The sequence below is a fragment of the Delphinapterus leucas genome, chromosome 8 (genome assembly GCF_059928025.1).
Source record: "Delphinapterus leucas isolate spDelLeu-1000000601 "Yukka" chromosome 8, BTC_Dleu_Yukka2, whole genome shotgun sequence".
In the NCBI taxonomy this organism is placed as follows: domain Eukaryota; kingdom Metazoa; phylum Chordata; class Mammalia; order Artiodactyla; family Monodontidae; genus Delphinapterus; species Delphinapterus leucas.
Window position 1 is genome coordinate 38510907 of NC_143136.1, and position 20788 is coordinate 38531694.

General features: G+C 33.0%; 1 protein-coding gene across 3 annotated transcripts in view; it reads left to right on the plus strand.

Moving 5' to 3' along the window:
- The window catches only part of PGAP1 (post-GPI attachment to proteins inositol deacylase 1), a 70193-nt gene extending 50098 nt beyond the window's left edge, over positions 1–20095 (plus strand). For all 3 annotated transcript variants that reach the window (XM_022567306.2, XM_022567305.2, XM_089916549.1), the window contains 11 exons: positions 280–346; positions 778–886; positions 2561–2599; positions 6247–6340; positions 9505–9595; positions 10409–10606; positions 11547–11682; positions 12957–13007; positions 13484–13671; positions 15027–15131; positions 16198–20095. In XM_022567306.2, coding sequence (XP_022423014.1) covers positions 280–346; positions 778–886; positions 2561–2599; positions 6247–6340; positions 9505–9595; positions 10409–10606; positions 11547–11682; positions 12957–13007; positions 13484–13671; positions 15027–15131; positions 16198–16336 — 1217 coding nt within the window. In that variant the 3' untranslated portion in view covers positions 16337–20095. The remainder of the gene's footprint in view (positions 1–279; positions 347–777; positions 887–2560; positions 2600–6246; positions 6341–9504; positions 9596–10408; positions 10607–11546; positions 11683–12956; positions 13008–13483; positions 13672–15026; positions 15132–16197) is intronic.
- Positions 20096–20788: the final 693 nt, after the last annotated feature.

The window sequence follows — 20788 nt, forward strand, 5'->3', positions numbered from 1 at the left end:
GTTTTAAAAATACTGTATATCTTGCTGTTTTATTGTAGTAATAATTGAGATTTAGCTGTTTAATGTTTTTCCAGTTTCTTATACTTCCCATATGCTCTAATATCTTGTTGTAGGTCTAATTAAACATTATTATTAAGTAAATCTCCATAATTTATTGTGTGACATAACTCTTACTGATTATTTTTTAATGAAATGAGTACTGTGTAAATAGTTAGGTATTATAGTAGTAACCTTAGTAACATAAGGTTAGTAATACATATTTCATTTATGTTTCCACAGAAGAAATTACTAGTATCTATAAACTTCATATTCCCTGGTCTTATGAAGATTCACTAACCATTGCACAGTAAGTATATAAAAGGATTTACCTTATACTTTGTTGTTTTTGAATAATACATATTCTACTTAGACTGTTTATTTAAATCATAATAAAATTTTAGAGAAATTATTACAGGGCCTCTTAGTAAAATGTAGGTATCCTTTATGTAACATTGTGCCCATAAGATAATATAATATTATAAGATACCATATAGTATTCTTATTTAAGCGACCTAGAATTTAAACCTTACTTGCTTCAGACATGAACCCCTTTCCACCCTCTCCCCCAATTTCTGTGTCCTAGAAGGAGCTGTGATACGACTGGAAAAGTGTCAATCCATAGTAACATGTGTGGCATCTAGCCTCCTTACGTTATTTCACTGTGTTGTGCTGAGGATTGACTTAGCCATGGTTATTTCACAGCAGTTTGTATTTGAGAACTGATGTTTATCTTTTCAGGGTTCCATCTTCCACAGAAATTTCTGTGAAACTCCATATTGCTCAACCAGAAAATGACAGCCATGTAGCATTATTAAAAATGTATACATCATCAGACTGTCAGTATGAGGTAAGTTATATGTTTGCTTAGTTTTTAGGATTTAGTTATAGAATAAACTGGAAATATATTTTTATATTTGCCTCAGATATATGGTGATGCGAAAGCCAATTAATATGAGAGAGTTAGTTACTTATGATACTTTAAATAGTCTCCATTTTGCCTGTTAGCACCACCTCAGTATTTCCTTAGCTGGACCATTGAAAGTATGTATCTTAATAAGTAATAGAAAATAAAATAAAAGTTGAGACTGCAGATTAACCTTCTCAGTTTGGAAGCCCAAGTCCAGAATCCATAAATTGAAGAACTTCATGAAACTGGCTGACATGGCTATACTGCAGTAACTGGCATGATATATATTCTCCAGCACTACTGGATAAGCTTAAGGATCTTATTTTCACTCATTATTTTAAGCTCTATTAATCATTAATATGTGCAGTTTAGTAGCTGTTGGGTTTGTTTTACAATCACAGTAGATCTCTTTGCACTGAGAGAAGGGAAATGGACTCAAGAGTAACATTTTATTTACATATAGATTCATGAACTAAAAGAGTTCCTCTTTGTATAAGAACATACCAGCTTCTAAGGATTCCAGATTTAAGTGCTTGAAGTATACATTTCAATGGTGGTTTTGGTTTATGTGAAATATCTTATTTCTACTCAGTTGCTTTAATTTGGATTCTTTATTAGAGCTAACTTTCTTAGGGTAAACTAGAATTGGTAGGTCAAGTGAATATAATCTGTCCTACAAGCTTCAGTTTGACCTATATTGTGAGTTATTTTAGATTTCATGGAATTTATTAATGCTTTGATATCTTGCTTTCTGTTTCTAGCATTGAAGGATTTTGCAGGGATATAATGATTTTCAGCTTGTGCCTTCATATTTCTAATATTACTATAGAGATAGAAAGAATTGTGTTAGTAATTTGCCTGTACTGCACATTCTCTTAATGTCCATATTTTTACAAATACTTTATTTTTTTTAAAGTCCGTGTATTGACAAAATATAGTTATTTTACAACTTCCCTATGAAAGATGAATTTCCTTTTTCCAGACTTCCTAATATCAAAAGAGGTATATTTATGGCAGAGATAATTAATGATGAATTTCTTTTTAAAGTGTTGTCTTGGCTCAAATTTTATTACATGTGATCTGTTTGTTCCTGGTATTATATCATGTGAAACCTATTTTTATGAAATTTACTCAGAAGTGGTTTAGCTTAACTATATTTAGTACCATATGATTGCACGTTTGAGATTTTAAAGTATGAGTTACATAAGTAAGTTGATTAATTTTTGCTTAATTTTTCAGCAGACGTACGTATAGTTTCTGACTCAATCATTCAATAAATTCCTTTAGCTTGTATGATCTGGTAATAAGATATTCTGATTAATTAAATATTCTAGTTAGTAAAGGGTTACCACATATCTCGGTCTCATATGATACAACATATCATAGCATTCATCCAATTGGGAAAGAATTAGATTACAGAAAAAAATATTGAACAGCAAAACCACAGTTGATACAAATTAAATGTTGATGGTTCAGAGAATTCTTTTAAGATCTTGAGTACCTTTAGGTTCATCATTATAAAAAAATTAATGATTATGCTTAGTGCTCAGTTTAATAAAATGTGAACTAGAGTTTAGGGAAAATAACCTTTTTTTAATAATTGTTTTAAACTAGGTGACAGTTAAGACTTCCTTTTCACAAATACTTGGACAGGTAAGAGAGACTCCTTGTCGATTATTTATTGCCTTGTGAATAGAAACTGTAAGGCAGGGGTTGTAAACGTTTTCTGTAAAGCACCAGATATTAGCATTTCAGCAGACCATATATAGTCTCTTGCCACTGCTACCACTACTGCAGCTACTTCTTTTTTCTTCTTTCTCCTTTTTTCTTCTTTTTCTCACGTTAATAAAATCTGAAAGCCATTCTTGGCATACAGGCCATAGTTGGCCACCCCTGGCTTTAAGGTGATGCTTTCATATTTGATACTTCCTAAAAATGAAAGTTGATTCCTGATTTTCAAGAAAATTAATATTTTTGGCTAAATGGATATCATATTAAGATTTCATGTTGCTCATATGATGCTATAATTCATAATCCAGTAAAATCTGTGGGCTCTGCCATATAAATGAGCTTTTTCCAAGAACTTTTTATGTTGTGCAAGCTCAGTTTGTAAAAGGTAAAAGTAAATTATATTAAAAATAAACATGCTGAAATAGGTTAAATTCATTTGGGGAGTATCTTAAATTCATAGGCAAATACTGTTACAAAAATAATTTATCAAGTTGTAGAACTACTATATTATTATTCAACATCATTATAATTTGTAGAATTGTGCAATCTGGACATAAATAGATAATACTGATTAGTCAGAGAAATTATAGTTTTAAAATTCACTAAAAATTTTATCATGTCTTTTATTACTTTCACTTTATTGTGAAAGTCTGTTGTGTTTTGAAGTCTAGGCATAGCAGAATTTTTAAGTCATTTAATTCTATAATTATAATAAAACTCACAAGTTAAAAGTAAATCAGAAACTTTTTATGTATGTTATCTCATTTGATCCTGAAAACAACCTGGTAAGAACTAGATTGTGATTATTATTAAATTTCTGAACATTAGAAAATTCTAAGCTAATACGTAAAAATTTTGTGCTACATTAGAAAGAGAAGATTAAATGTTAGTGTAGGGGCTTCCCTGGTGGCGCAGTGGTTGAGAGTCCGCCTGCCGATGCAGGGGACACGGGTTCGTGCCCCAGTCTGGGAGAATCCCACATGTGAAGCGGCTGGGCCTCTGAGCCTGCGCGTCCGGAGCCCGTGCTCCGCAATGGGAGAGGCCACAACAGTGAGAGGCCCACATAACGCAAAAAAAAAAAAAAAAAAGTTAGTGTAAGTTGGAAAATAGCATCATGGATAGTTATAATAAATACTCTAAAATGTTAAGAGATCAATTATTAAGAAAAATTGTATCTTGGAATAAAAGGGAAGAATTCATGCTATAGTATTTTTAGTATGTCACTGTACATGGTGGTATGGCTGAGGATATAACACACTCTCTTATCCATATCATCCCTGGGGCTCATAATTCAGATTAGTGACAAGAAAAGTCAAGTTTGCTTAATACTGTATAATCAGGTGTAATTATATATACACCAAAAAAATCTAGACTAATAGTCTTGTTTAGACATGGAAATTTTTCTAAAAAATGATGATGTGTGGGTGTTGCAGGATCAGAGGTAGGTACTTTTTTAAATGTTGAAGAATTCATGGCAATTGAGTTAAGTCCTCAAATGTTTGGAATGATATAAGATGCTCTTCCTTCATGTTTGTTTCAAAATTTAGCTTGAGAACAGTAGGAGAATGAATTTGGTTTTGTGTATCTTATTTGCCTTTTAAAAATCATACGTATTTTCAGTGTTAACTGATTCAGTCAAAGAAGACTGGAAAGAGGACTAAAGAGAAACCACTTAGAATCTTTAGCCTTTGATTAGATAACTTTTTCATAAAATTAATTTTTTTTTAAAAAAAGGAAAGAGGAAAATATACTTACATATTGTTTAGTCTACTCTTATGAAAGAGAGGACAGAAAATAAACTGAAAGTTGCTTTCTCAAGAGAATTATTTAAACTCTTAATAAATCATTTCCATGTAGGAATGAAGCCCAGTGTTGCCCAATCTTTAGATTTTAAGAGAAACTAGAAATCTGAATTTTTAGATAAAATATTTTAATTTTTCAATGTTGGCATCTAATTCAAAATGTTAAGAAATACTATGCCAAATACTAAACCAAATGAAGCACATATACAATTTGAATATGACCCATGGAGGCCAGTTTATGATTGTTGATTGTTGTATCTGTGGCCCAGTATCATACTTACTACTCATAACAATGACACTCAGTCATTAAAAAGAAATTTTATGTAGGACCTCTTACAAGATTTCTGAAAACAGTGAAGAGCATTAAAGGTTAAAAATAACAGTGAATATTTTCTGAGCCTACTTGTGCCAGTTACTATTCCAAATGATTTACACAAATGAATACATTTAAGCCTCAAACTCCCTGTGAGATAGTGCTATTTAACTCCATTTTACTGATAAGGGCCTAGAGAGAAGGAGGGGTAAAATAAGTTGCCTAAGAGCTAGTGAAAGACAAAGCTGTAGTCTGAACTCACGAGTACGACTCTGAGCCTGTTATGCTACTTAACTATCTTTCCAACACACTTAATAACTAAAGTATGCTGTATATTTCCTAGCATATCATTAGCAGGCAGTGAGCATCATTTAGTAATAGGTAGGAAAATGACCTTTTCCCTTTCACTCAACTCTCCTCTCCTTTCCTTTCACTCAAAGCTACAAACTATAAATCATGAGTATGAGCTTTATGTTTTTTGAGTCTTATCAATTTTAATCTGGGAATCCACAGAGGAGCTTCAGGGAGACCTTGAACTTGCTGAAATTTTACTTAACATTTTGTGGAAGCATTCATTTCCATAGTTTTCATTAGATTGACAGGGGAGTCTGTACATTTTCTTAAAAATTCTGTGGATTGGAGAACATGCTTTAAAGTCATTTCCTTTTAAAACTTTAACATTAAAAGAAGAATTTACACTATGTTTTTGTTATATGTATGTTTTTTATGGAGATTGGATCAGCTGATAGAATGACTTGAGGTGCTATAACATAATGGTTATGAACTTAGGCTTTGAGTTAAATTCCATTCCACAAGATTTCCAAAGATGGTGAAGGACATAAAAGCCTAACAATAGCAGCTCATATTTTTGATAGTTTATCATGTTCAAGTTCATATTCTAAATGCTTTACACAAATGAACATGTTTAAATCCTTAAAACCACCTGTAAGGTAAGTACTATTATTGTCCCTATCTTACTGTTAAGAGCGAAGAGAGGTAACAAGTAAGTAAGTAACTCGCTTGTCTCTTAATTGTGCAAGTTACTTGGGCCCCCTGTACCTGAATTTCTTCGTCTGTAAAATAGGGATAAGAACCATATGAAAGGATTTTGGGGAGGAGAGCATGAGATAATGCATATAAGATGTTTAGTATTATACCTGGAACATATTAAATGCTCAATAAACATTCCTTGTAAAAAATTTTGTAGCATGTGCTACACAATTATATATTGCCTCTATTATGCCTTTGATGAAAAATTCAGGTAACATGTTTCTAATATGCAATATATTCTTAGCATTTATTTTGCTTAGAATTTTTATACCCATTACTCAAGATATCTTTTAGTCATGTCAGAAAATGTATAAAGTGAAAAACTTTTTTATTTCATGTGAAAGTATATTTATTTCATTAACATGAACATTCAGAAGTTGCCCATTGATTTGCCTATTTTCTAGGTAGTTAGATTTCATGGTGGAGCTCTTCCTGCCTATGTTATATCTAGTATCCTTCTTGCTTATGGAGGACAGTTATACTCTCTTTTCTCAACAGGTAAGAATGTTTCTATTCCTCCCTCCCTCTCTTCCTTCCTCAATGCTTCATTACTACTTTTTTTATCCTACGTGTAGCTAATGAAGACACATCTATTTCTTGAAAATTCACAACCCTTCTCTCCCAAGGTTACAGGAGTTTGAGATCCTCTTACATTTTAAGAGATTACCAAGAAAATTCCTTACTTGTTTTCTGCATTTTATACCCTTGTGTCTAAAGTTTATTCCCTTTGTTCTGAGGATCTCTTAAGAGATAGAAGCTGGTTGACAGGGATTTTGTCCTCCGTTCTATTCCCGGTGCCTGACATAGGGCCAAGCACATAGTTGGCATTCAGTGTAATATTTGGGCTGTATCAACTGTATCATTTAGGTCTTGGTACACTGAATGGAATAATTAAGAGTTTAATTGAAGGGACTATTTCAAAGGTATGTATAGGGTTAAGGGAAACCAACAACAAATGATAAAATACCAAATTAGCAACAGAGCCATCTGATACTCCTAGGTATCAGGGCAAGGGAGGGAGCAAACCTAGAGAGCTGTAGGAGAGAGCAGCAGTACTGCACCTGAGCCTTGGGTACAGAAACGCTGTGGCCACTGTCAGCGTCTGGCTCAGCAGGGAGAAGGCAGGGAAATAAATACACTAACTTTATTTCCTTCTATCCTCCTATCTGCCAGTGCTTTATTCACTGAACCCAACTAGAAGCCAGTTCATAAAAGTCAGCCTCCCAGAATTCAGAGCAAAGTAAAGGGTAGAACATGGATCTGGAGAAGAAAATATAGACTGTATAGTACATTGGACAAAGCCTTCTCTAGAGTATAGCAGTTAGAACAATTTCCCAGGAGCCTCACACACTTGCCGGGCTTGTACAATGATAATCAGAGGAGGCAAGAGGGAAAGAGAGTGGGGACAAAACATACAAAAGCAGTCCAAAAATCCCCTCCACCGTTTCCATGGTGTCAAATCCTTTCACAGCTACTCGTTTCCTTTCAGTGACTTTTTTGCAATTTCAAGTCTGCCTTTAATGTTCATTTTAACCTGATTTAACCTATTATATTCCAAGAAGAAGTAAGCAACATTTAATGTGATCTGCTCAGATCCAACCTTTTAATTAAAAGATTATTCTGGCAATATGACATCTCCTATACTTGAATATAATTTTTGGAAATTTAAAAGAGACATCTCATTCTTCTTAGTTTTAAGTGACTTGACAATTGATTTTCAAACACTTGGGATTTATATCTAGATAGTCCACAGAGACCCTGGAGATATATGATATTGGTTAATCTAGAGGACTTAAGTGTGGGATTGTGTCCCAAATCAATTAAAGAAGTAGTTCTGAACCAAAGATGCTTATTAGAAATCACTGGAATGGCTATAATAGAAAAGACAGATAATAAAAAGTGTTAATGAGGATTTGTAGAATTGCAACCTTCTGTATACTGTTAGTGGGAATGTAAAATGGTATAGCTGTTTTGGAAAGCAGTTTGGCAGTTCATCAAAAGGTTAAACAGAGTTACCATATGACTCAGCAACTCCTGGGTATAGACCCAAGAGAACTGAAAACACACATCCACACTAAACACTGTTTATAATAGCCAAAAAGTGGAAACAACCAAAATGTCCGTCAACTGATGACAGATAATGTGCTGAATGCTACAAGATAGATGAATCTTGGAAATATGCTAAGTTGAAGGAGCCAGTCACAAAGGACCACATATTTTATGATTCCATTCTTATGAAATCTTCAGAGTAAGCCAATCTATAGAGACAGAAAGTAGATTAGTGGTTGCCTAGGAATGGGGAGGCATTGGAGGTGACAGTCAAGGGGAACAGTTTCTTTTGGGAGTAATGAAAATGTTTTAAGACTGACTGTGGTTGTTAATGCACACTCTATGAATATACAAAAAACCACTGAATTGGATACACTTTAAATGGATGAATTTTGAGTTATAAGAATTATGTCTCAGTAAAACGGTTTTTAAAAAATAGCTCACCTGTGGAGCTTTATAAAAATACAAATGACAAAACCATAGCCTTGGCTTCCTGAATTTGTTTCACAAATGATGATTGACTATGTACTTTTGTATGAGAACCAGTAAATTAGAGTAAATTTTTATGGTAGGTTTATGTTTATTTTTTTTCTTTTTTTTAACTTTTTAAAATTGATGCATAGTTGATTTATAATGTGTTAACTTCTGTACAGCAAAGTGATTCAGTTATACACACACACACACACACACACACACATACACATATATACATTCTTTTTTATATTCTTTTCCATTTTGGTTTTTCATAGGATATATAGTTCTCTGTGCTATACATTAGGACCTTGTTGTTTATCCATTCTATATATAAAAGCTTCAATCTGCTAATCCCAAACTCCCACTCCATCCCTCCCCCAACCCCCTCCCCCTTGGTAACCACAAGTCTGTTCTCTATGTCCATGAGTCTGTTTCATAGATTGGTTCATTTGTGTCATATTTTAGATTCCACATATAAGTGCTATCATATATTTGTCTTTCTTTTTCTGACTGACTTCACTTAGTATGATAATCTCTAGTTGCATCCACATTACTGCAAATGGCATTATTTTGTTCTTTTTTATGGCTAATATCTCATTGTATATATGTACCACATCTTTATCTATTTGTCTGTTGATGGACATTTAGGTTGTTTCCACATCTTGGCTATAGTGAATAGTGCTGCTATGAACATAGGGGTGCATGTATCTTTTTGAATTAGAGTTTTGTCTGGATATGTAGCCAGGAGTGGGATTGCTGGATCATATGTTATTTCTATTTTTTAGTTTTTTGAGGAACCTCCATACTGTTTCCCATAGTGGCTGCACCAATTTACAATCCTACCAACAGTGTAGCAGGGTTCCCTTTTCTCCACATCCTCTCCAGCATTTGCTATTTGTAGAGTTTTTAATGATGGCCATTCTGACCAGTGTGAGGTGGTACCTCATTGTAGTTTTGATTTGTCTTTCAAATTAGGGTAATTTTTAATCTTTTGAGAGGAGTCTCTGTGGTAGTAATAAAGACCCTTGCTTTCTATGACATGAAATATGTTGCTCTTACAAACAATGCAGCATATAATATGTCTCATACTTAATTGCTGTGAATTCTCTACTACATATAATTTTTTTTTAAATCACTAGGTCACTGCTTAGAATATGCTGCTATGTTGGATAAAGAAGCCAAACCATACAAAGTTGATCCTTTTGTAATTATGGTTAAGTTTCTGTTGGGGTAAGTTTTATTATCTGTGATAATGATTTTAATTTTGTTTTATATATAAAGTATTATGTTTGGCTCAAATATGAAGGATAAATTTCCATACAAATAAGACAATTGACTTGTTTTATTAAATGGACTTTTTCTCTTAGGCAAAGGCCTAATAAGTACATCAACATTTACTTCAATAGTTTAGAAGTAATTATTGAACTTATATATATAATATATATATATATACACATATATCAGTCTAAACTTAGACTATAAATATACCAGGACTTTAACATTTTCAAAAGAATGTATGTGGTACATGAGCTTTGGGTATCCCAGATTCATGGACACAAAGCAATATAGGATATTGGTGAAGCAGTGCCTCAGAACACTTTTTATTACTTCCCATACAAAGTATATTTTAGATCTCTCTACCCTACTTAACATCGCATTCTTAATTTATTCAGGCTTTGTTTTTGTTTGGTTAAAAAACATTACTTAGATGTCTTTTCTTCTGTCTTTATAACTAGCTATTGGCTTTCTAACTTAAAAAAAAAGACCAGTTATTACTTCATTACAAGGATCAATGAGAGCAGTAAAGCTGCATTGAGACTTGAGACTCAGATCCTTGAAGATCACTAGACTCAGTAGTTCCCTACCAGGAATTGAAGTTTGTTTTTTCAGTATAATTATAAATGAAATATCATGGTACTTTGGGGACTGTAGTGAATGGTCAAACACTTCAAATATTAAATCCTTTAATGAGAGTTGTCAGGGTTTTTTGGCTTTTATTGTATTATTTGCTTTTATTTTTTGTATGTTTTCTTTTATCCACAGATACAAATGGTTTAAAGAATTTTGGGATATGTTATTGTTACCAGAATTAGATGCCATCGTTTTAACTAGTCAGAGTATGTGTTTCCCCCTTGTATCTTTGATTCTTTTTCTGTTTGGAACATGTACTGCCTACTGGGGTGGTCTACTCTCTTCTACATCTGTGAGACTCCTTTCTTCATTGTGGCTGACTTTGAAAAGGTAAAGAATGAATGACGAAAACCTTTCTTATTGCTCTTAAGAAAAAAACTGTATTCTGATAGGGAACCTTAAAATTAACTTGCTTTCACTAAACTATAATTTCTGAGGAAAAATGTATAACTAGCAAAACATGGAGTTAGTGTTCAAACTTATGTTTTTGTCATAGGTAACCATTTATTTCAAGTTAAATGCTACATTTGATTTTGACCATAGTGCTCAAGAGTTAATCAAAAAAGTTGGACAGATTACACAAGTATTTTTAAATTTCACTGTTGTAAATCTTTCCAAGGGCAAAGTGTTTCTCTGGCAATGCTTTTATATGTTGATTTTCAATCAAACCTGAGATTCCAATCTTGATATTTAGGATCAGATTAGATGAAATGTATAAGAGCTCCAAAAACATTGCCTAGAGGTTTATTATGATCCCAAGACAGTTTGAAGTTGCTGGTATGTGCTTTTGGTAAACCAGTGATCTAGTTTCCATTTCCTCACCAGCCATGTTATGTGATTTACTGTCACAGAGGGGATTATGGTATGATGCTTCTTCCTCCACCCTTCTGAGGTGCTTCTGACATTAACACCATCACATGTCTGAGTGACCTCAAGACTTTAAGAACAAAAGTATTTCTCTTCCTATCAAGATTGGAATTGTATGGCACAGGGCCTACAATTAATAATTATCTTTAATAATACTTTTTCTTTTTTAGTACACGTATTACCCATAGTATATATAAATGCAAGAGAAACTATCACAATGTATAAAAGAATTTTAAAATATGTGTCACCACTCACCTTTATTTTAAAAAGCCTGTTTACCTTATAGTAATACTTGCACATTAATAAGGAGAGCCTGGCAGAGCACTGTATTGTTTTCTGCTTATATGCGACTGTGTAGGTAACTGTTAATATGCTTTTGAAAGCTTTACTCTTGTTATTCCAGGCCCTCTGAACTTCCTAAAGATATGAAGACAATGTCACCAGACTTGCCCATTTTGACAGTTGTTTTGATCATAGTTAGTTGGGCAACTTGTGGAGCATTTGCCATCCTTCTTACTTATCTTTACTATGTGTTTAAGGTATGTCAAATCAGTAAAGTCAGAAGGCCTGAGCTTTGTATCAGACAGGCATAGACTTTACCATGGGTGTTGTTAAAAAAATTTTTTGATCACTGCTGTTATATAACAGGCCTACATGTAAAGTTTTTTTTTAACATCTTAGCTATTTCAAATATATATAGTTAACTGTAGAACTGAAGTTACTAATCTGAGTGAGTTTCTTTGTTAAAAACAAAGGGAAGGGAGGAGATATAATCTGTTCCATATTGCTTGATGCTCTGGCAAGTAATGTTAACTTTTTAAAAAACATTTTACTAGAACGGTTTTTATTCACACCTCCCTTTCAACGTGGATAATAGACAAAACAAAAAGTTATGTCAGTGGGATCAGGCTGTCAATCATGCTGAAATAATGTAGAATGTTACAAATGTTGCTGAAGAATCACAAGACACGATAAAATTAAGCTGACAATTTTACTGAGGAAATGAAAAACACTTCTAAGAAGGCTGACAGCTTTTCAGGAAAATCTACCTTATACAACTGCATGTTCTCCACATTAATCTTATGTAGAGACAGTTGATACTGGAAAGGATAATAATTTTTTCCTTTTTTTAACAAAGGTTTATTTGCATCTGCATTTAACACTAATACATGCACATTATAGATTACTTTCAGTTTACAAAGGAAAAATATGTCCATCAGAAAAAACTATTTAGAATTATTTTGATTTACAAATATAAATTAATTTGATTTATAAATATAATATTTTTAGTTTTTTTAACTGGATATTTCAAACAACTGACACAATTAGCAGAACTTTCTCAAATACTTAAGCAAACCTAGTAAATTTATAGACTTTCTCAGGTTCTTGTAAACATTTCACCACCCTATATAATTGAGTTCCAGATTTTCAAAGATTTAGATTATATAACACATGTTAAACTCTTTATACTATGCTGAATATAATCAAATTTTTGACTCACATGACACTTTAAGTTGCGATAGCAAGGCACCATTCAAGCATAGGCTCACACAGTGTGGAAGATATAGCATTATATCCTGGCCCCAACATACTCTGGAATTTTGTATTATTTTGTTTGTTTTTTAATCCATGATAGCAAGCACATGTAGTTATTATTTATCTTTTCTAAAAGAATGTGTTTAAGTGTTTAAATGAGTTTTTATTTATTTAGGTTTTTAAAATTTCAAATTACAGTGCTTCTCAATTTTAGTAAAAATGGTTATGTTTTTTGTCTCAAAATAAAAGTAAAATTAAAGTCTTTTCTTTTTCATAGATTGTTCATCTGCAAGCCAGCTTAACAACTTTTAAAAATAGCCAGACTGTGGTAAGTTTTATTTTCAAAACGCTATATCACTTTAGTATGAAAGAACATGGAAAAATATGTTTATTTTTGTAAAAAAAGGTTAGAACTTTACAGTATTTAAAAGGTTTTATGAATTTAAATAACTTTAAGAAAAGCGAGCCTAATGAATATTAAAATAAGACTTAGATTGTCATTTAATTTGATCTTTGTCAGTCCTTAAGTTGTTTTTATCACAATTATCTTTTAAATTTTATTTCAAGTAATTACTTAAGGGGATATATTCTTAGCAGTGGAAATAACAAGTCAAAGGAATGAAAATTTTATAACTGATAACTGCTTTAAAATACTTTCAAACAAGATAATTCAGTATTTTATATCAATTTGGTAATGGAAAGATGTATTTATTTAGCTGTTAGATAATTGAGTATGATTCTAAATAAAATAATAAACTTAAATTTTACTTAATATCTTGATATTTTTACTTTATTGCTTTGTAGAACCCCAAACACTCTAGAAGAAGTGAAAAAAAATCCAATCACCATAAAGACTCTACAGTATACCAGCTCCGTTTATCTGCCAGCGATGCTGAAGATAGTCTTCGCATGCACAGTACCGTGATTAACTTATTAACATGGATTGTATTACTCAGCATGCCATCTTTAATTTATTGGCTGAAGAATCTTAGGTGTGTTTTATTTATATAATTATAATTTATGTGGTTCAAACTATAAATATCTGTAAGTAGAGACTTGCAGGATTCCTAATGTTTCATAACATTTCACATTTTCTTCTTTTCCGTGAGAATATAAACTTTCCCAAAATCTGCCCAAAAGGGGAGGGATTGTATTTTCTTTAACCTTCTTTGAGCCTAGAAATATGTGAAAAATGTGCTTTATTTTGCTGACTTATAGTATTCATAATGCTAGTGCTTTATATATTTTTCAATTCACGATCAATTTTATATTTTCTTAGATTTGAGGGGAAGAAAAATGATTTCATTTAAAATAATAGAAATAATGAAGGAAGTGTGTACTTTTCTGATGTGTCCTATACGTTGAACTAAAATAAATGATCAGCTGTTTTACTAGAAAACTGTCATTTGCTTTGTTACCTGATAAGTGTCCTAGGTTAAATGAGAGCCTAAAAATGCTCTCTAAGGTTATTTCTAGAATATTTAATTATTGGTAAATTGTCTTTGAAAAAACCACGTTATCCAGTTAATAGTTAATCCCTGCTTAATATAGTTTTTAGAAATGATGTAAAACTTTCAGATTATCTAAATACTGGAATTTTTTTTTTTTTAAGTTGGCTGAATCAAAATAAGTTCAGTAAATTAAATCACAGGTCACCAGATATTAATATCCTTCCTTTGTCCCTTATTTTAATCAAGTTGCAAATTTTTGTCCGCAGATTTGGGGAGAAAATTACTTGAGGAGCACAAATTTATGACTCTAGAAGGCTGTAGACAGTTACTTTATACAAACCTTCATTTTTTTCATCTTTTTTAAAATAGAGCAGTTTAAATATGTTTTGAATAATTCGTTTTATAAAATATTATTTATATATGACCTTTCAGGCATATACTTATTGTAAAAAGGAAATGCTTCCAGATGGGATATTTTCATTTCCTTTAGTAGTTTCTGAACATAATTCTCCATATAAAACCTTGAGTATAAAGATGATGTAGAGGGCTTCCCTGGTGGCGCAGTGGTTGGGAGTGCGCCTGCCAATGCAGGGGACACGGGTTCGTGCCCCAGTCCGGGAGGGTCCTGCATGCCGCGGAGCGGCTGGACCCGTGAGCCATGGACACTGGGCCTGCGCGTCCGGAGCCTGCGCTTCGCAACGGGAGAGGCCACAGCAGTAAAAAAAGATGTAGAGCAAAATTTATTTATCAATGATTTCTTGAGCTGTTTAGAGCTCTCTTATATCCATATCGCTATAGGAACGTTTTGAAGTGTATTTAATTGATAGATTCTGAGAATTTAAAATGATTGGCAATGCTTTGTTGATTTATGTTTTATTTTTTTCTTTTTGACATAGGTATTACTTTAAACTTAATCCTGATCCGTGTAAACCTTTGGCATTTATCCTTATTCCAACTATGGCAGTTCTTGGAAATACTTACACTGCTTCAATAAAATCAAGGTATAGTATTTTAATCTTTTTTTTTCTCACATCTGTTCCTGGTCTTTATCATACTTTCATGTCTGAAACATGTCTTTCATTCCTAATTACTTGGACTGTTCCTGAAGGTAAAGCTATAATAGTAATTATGGTTTATGTGCAAATACAGTTTATATGCAAATGTATTATATTTGTGTCCTTAATTATGCATTTTATTTGTTAGGATATAATCATTTTTTTCTTTAAAAAGTTAACCCTTGAAAGATATGGTATCTAAGGTTTGCTTCCAAAAAATACAGGAGGAGTGGAAGTGGACAGTAATATAGGTAAAGTAAGATTGGCCATGACTTGATAATTTTTGAAGCTGGTTGATGGGTCCATGAGGTTCATTATACTGTTAATCTACTTATGCATATGTTTAAAATTTTCCATAATAAAACTTTACTTTTCATTGACTGCTTGTTTGCTCTGGGAGCCTTTTCAGTTGATTCTGGCAGATAGCTGCAGATATTCTAAAGTCAGGCAGATCTGGGGTTTCAATCTAAGGCTCTGTGTCCTTAGGTAAGTTTCTTAACCCCTCAGTTTCTCTGTTTTCAGAGTAAAAAGGTGATAGCCTTTCCTGATAGTATTTTTCTTTTAAAAATAGTGTCTTATCTTACATGCTCCTATTAGGAATTAAAGATGTTTCCTTTTTTATTTGGTTGAAGTTTTTTGCTGATATTAAATAGGGTGAAAATAAATATTTCTGTAGTTATATCTTAGTAAACATTGATTTTTTTCTTATTAGGATAAATCTCTAGAGGTAGCATTGCTGAATAAAAGTCCAACTAGTACTTTTCTGTGGTTAAAATTTAAAAGAATAAACAAAACTGGTTATTTACTTACTAGAATATTTTTCTCTTTTCTAGCCAAAATTGACTTGTATTGATCTTTTAAAAAATTTTGGACAGCTAAATTCATTATATGAAAAATTACTTTATCTAAAATCACTTAGAACACTTTTTCAAAACTGTATAAAAGATTGACATGTTCAGTTTTTGCTCACAATATATGTTACATTATAATGTGTGTTTCTGTCTCTTTACAGTAAATTGTTGAAGACTACTTCACAGTTTCCACTTCCTCTGGCTGTTGGTGTGATTGCTTTTGGGTCAGCACACTTATACAGGGTTCCATGCTTTGTCTTCATTCCTCTTTTACTCCATGCATTATGCAACTTTATGTAAGATTGGATTTAAGGAATGATAAAGATCAGTTATGCCTTTAGGTCCAGTAATAAGAGGGAACACACAGATCCATCAGTGTGGGCAGCAAGATCCTTTGGAGAAGACAAGTCTATTTTTACAATGTTGAAAATAGGAAATTAGTTTTGTAATGCTTGAGGAAAGTAGTTGAAGCATGGTTTTGTTTTGTGGTATGACATCTGTGTACTAGTCATTATGAAAAATCAGTAAAAGGATATGGTAGCCTCTGTCTTTGAGGACTCTGCATATCAGCTAGTCTGCTTGATTGGCCATACCAAGATCTTCTCCTAAACACTCAGTAAATGTAGCACTGTTTGTATCCTCACCTCACGTATTCTCATTTCATGAAACTTTCTTCTGAACAGTGGGTTACTTTGTATTTGCTACAGTATACATGTTGAAAAATAAGTCTTAAAAGATTAATGAAATTTAAACTGTTTGCTTTCTCAGAAATGAAATAGCCACAGTCTTTAGTCAGTTTTTGGCAGCCATAGTGAACAAAGTAGATCTTTTGTTTTCTTACACTTATGAAAATACAACTTTAAATTCTAAGGAGACATGTTTTCTTGGTAACCAGCAAGATTGATGAATGGAAATGTAATTCAAATTCAAAACTCAATGAAATTTTCTTGGTTCTTTTCAAGTAAGAATCTTATTTTGTATTCTTAGTGAATATCAGGAGACTACTGAAGAGATGTATTGCTAAATTGGAAGAAAATTTTCATAGATATTTACTTATAGGCATTGGAGCAGTTCAGTCATTCAGTCTGTACCATTTTATTCAATTCACTGACCCCATGGTTGTCAAAAGTGCCTCGGGTCATGGTGGTTGTTAAAATAACTAAATTCCAGTGGTCAGAAAAAGCTCTACATTTTCACAGTTTTTATCTACTATGGAAAGAAAATCAGCATGTTGAAGTGCAGTACCACATTTAATGTATAAAATTATACTATTAATGGAATAACAGTGGAAAAATTGTTACCCCATTAATAGCATAAGTATAAACAATGAATTCCTGAATAAGTTGTTTAGCCACTAGGTTTAGTAGTGGAGTCTTAATTTACCAAGGTGATTACTATTTGACAGATAGAGAGTAATATTTATATTTCATTTCAGATTTCAGCTCACTTTTTGGAAGTAGGTAATGGAGCTAGGTATCTTCACCTAAAGATAGGATTAACTGAAGGCTGGGGTATACCTGAGTGATAGAGCCCTTCCTTTAGATGTGTATGCTGTAAATACCCAAAACCTTGCAAGTGTAGTCCTTAAGTCCCAGTAGCTCCACAGTTGTATCTGTGAACTTGTGTCCTTGTTAGTGCCCAGGGATGTCCTAGAGTACCAGGTTCATTTTACGTGCCACTGCATCTGGATTCCATTACAGCCTCTCAGCTGTTACTGCCTATTAGAAGGTTACTCCCACTTTACTGCCTGTAGAGGGTTACCTCACTTCTTTTCTCATTTGTTCTTCGGGTTCTTGCTGTTTCATCATCAGTTGAAGATGGTCTTGCTATCATCTATGAGAGTTTTAAGTCTGTTTGATTCCATTGTTGTCTTTCCCAGCTTCATGTTCAGTATTCATATTTTCACTTACTGAGATCATTAAAGGTAAGTGATAACCTCATAGTAGACATGGCAGGCATACCAGGCTCTTGTTTGTTTGACAGAAGCAGGAAAAGGGATAAAATACAGAATACTTGTGTGTTGAAACCTGGAAGGAAAGAGAACTTACCAGGTTATATATGCACTTTCCCATGGCGTACCACATATGTATTTAAACAAGGACACATCTGCCTAGGTTTAGCTTACACATATACTCATAACAACTTTTGTACATATGGTGTTGTATTTCAAGTTTTCACCCATATGTAGTTATATTTCAAGTTACAGGTTAAATATGTCATTTAACTATTTCTGAATTTGAACTTAGGTCCACATACAGAACTTAAGAAAATTCATTAATTTGAATCTTCTATTGACAGCCATAATCAATGTGTTTAGATGATCTAAAGTCTCCTTGTTTAGTCATTCCTGCTCATGAATAAAACGTAACAAGCTTAAATTTCTCATTTGTGAGTAGTACATTAGCTTTTTAAAGCAGCAGACTAGGCACATTAGTTTCCATGAAAATAATTTCATGTGAGTGTCATTATCATCAAGTCCTAAAGTCTTATTTGTTCCAACAAAATATTTTATTTTAGGACTACAAAAAGGATTCTCATTAAACATGTTATAAACAGCAGTAGTTTGGGTTTTTTTACATATACTTAATATTATAAGTATATGTATACACACACACACATTTTGACAGAGTCTTCATCAAGTCCTAATGCACTTTAAAACCAAATAACTACCAGAGATGAGAAAGTAGGCTCTGTCTGAAGATTAACAAAACTGATGTTTCTATCACTTGAGAAGAGGAAAGTCCTTTGTCTTTAAATTCACATTATTTCAGCCATGCCTACAATCTATATTATTAGCTGGCAAAACAGCACAGGTTTATCAGAAATGTTAACGAAAATGAAATTGTTCATTGGCAGTTAGGGATTATCTAATTTAGCAAACTTCTGAGCTCTATTGTTATGACATTTTTATTTAGATTTTTTTTTGAGTTTTGAATAAGTTTTGAACTTATAAAAATTACTCCTGGATCCTATTGTTGATACCTAGACCAAATATAGACTGGACAGGACAAACAGTGAGTATTTTCAGTGTCTCTAAAGAGTCCTCTGGAGTTACTACTATTATAATTTGGAACAGATAATATGATAGAAATCATTAATGCTCTCTTTTCTTTATCTTTTTCATGTTGGAAATTACACAGGTTCTGCTAGCTCTTTTCTTGGTTGTCACCAGAATGAAAGTATTTAAAACAGTAGTCCTAAAAAAACACAACATTTGTGCCTGGTTAACACTGATTTTGAGTCTCTTCAATATATATATTGATCATGTGTTAATTAATTTTTTTTTCATATTTTGCTCAGATAAATTCAGATGTATATAATGGAATATGTTTTCTTGTTTGAACTACACTATAATATCTGCATGATTACACAGTAAGGAAAAGAAATAAAGAACCATAGTAGGCCTAGTAAATGTTTGTTGTTGATTATCCTGTCACTCATGCAGATGGTACACATTTCCGCCACACACACATATTTACATGAGGCAGATTGTCTGATTTGTTCATTATCTAGTTCCCATTCTTTTCTAAACTCTTCAGACTTTTCACTTATAGCATAGTGTATTCTTTTTACCTCACTGCTTATTAGCATCTCTTACAGAAGGTGGTCAAGGGAAATAAAACTCAGTAAAAGGTAAAACTCAATTTTCGGTTTATTCTTGAGAGCTCTGGGGAAATAGGGTAAACACAAAGATGATGAGATAAACTAGGGCTGTTGATTCCCAAATCCCCAGACAATTCAATTAGCCTGTATTTTCATCTTAAGTGTTAGGTCTAAATTAGTGTAGTATCTTGCTTTATTATGAGGTTTAGTGCAAAACCTTACAGTGCTGCATTTGCAATTTTTTAGGAACTTGTTATGAAAATCAGTTGGGAAAATTTTTTTTAATGTGTTGAGACCTTCTACGACTAAGGCATTTGTTGATTATTTTTCATCATCACTTTTTTCTCTGTGTTTTATTTTTATAAATTTGTTTTATTTATTTATTTTTGGTTGTGTTGGGTCTTTGTTGCTGTGTGCGGGCTTTCTGTAGTTGCAGCGAGTGGGGGCTACTCTCTGTTGCGGTGCATGGGCTTCTCATTGCAGTGACTTCTCTTGTTGCAGAGCACGGGCTCTAGGCATACAGGCTTCAGCACTTGTGGCTCATGGGCTCTAGGCACGCAGGCTTCAGTAGTTGTGGCTCACAGGCTCTAGAGCGCAGGCTCAGTAGTTGTGGCACACGGGCTTAGTTGCTCTGCGGCATGTGGGATCTTCCCGGACTAGGGATCGAACCTCTGTCCCCTGCATTGGCAGGCGGATTCTTAACCACTGCGCCACCAGGGAAGCCCTTCTCTGTGTTTTAGATTTGTGAAATTACAGGAAACAAGTTACCTTGTGTAGTTTTTTTTGGGGGGGGGGGTCAATTTGGAGAGTATAGCACTCCCCAGGAAAAAGGAAGCAATAAAAGTATCTTTGTATTATGAAATTAGACTCAGACAGAAAACTTCTTGCCACATAAGGTAAATGTAGAAAATACTATTACAAAATAGTAAGATGATTGGGAGCTGAAATTTTATTTGTCTTTTTGAACAAAGAACATTTCAAGTTCTATAATGAACTTTTACTTACACATTATTAATCATGCATTATTTCACAATATATTTTAACAGCCTGAGGAAATAGAAAGTTTATGAGGCTACTCACATTCTTTACTTTTTTTTTTTTTTTTTTTTTGCGGTACGCGGGCCTCTCACTGTTGTGGCCTCTCCCGTT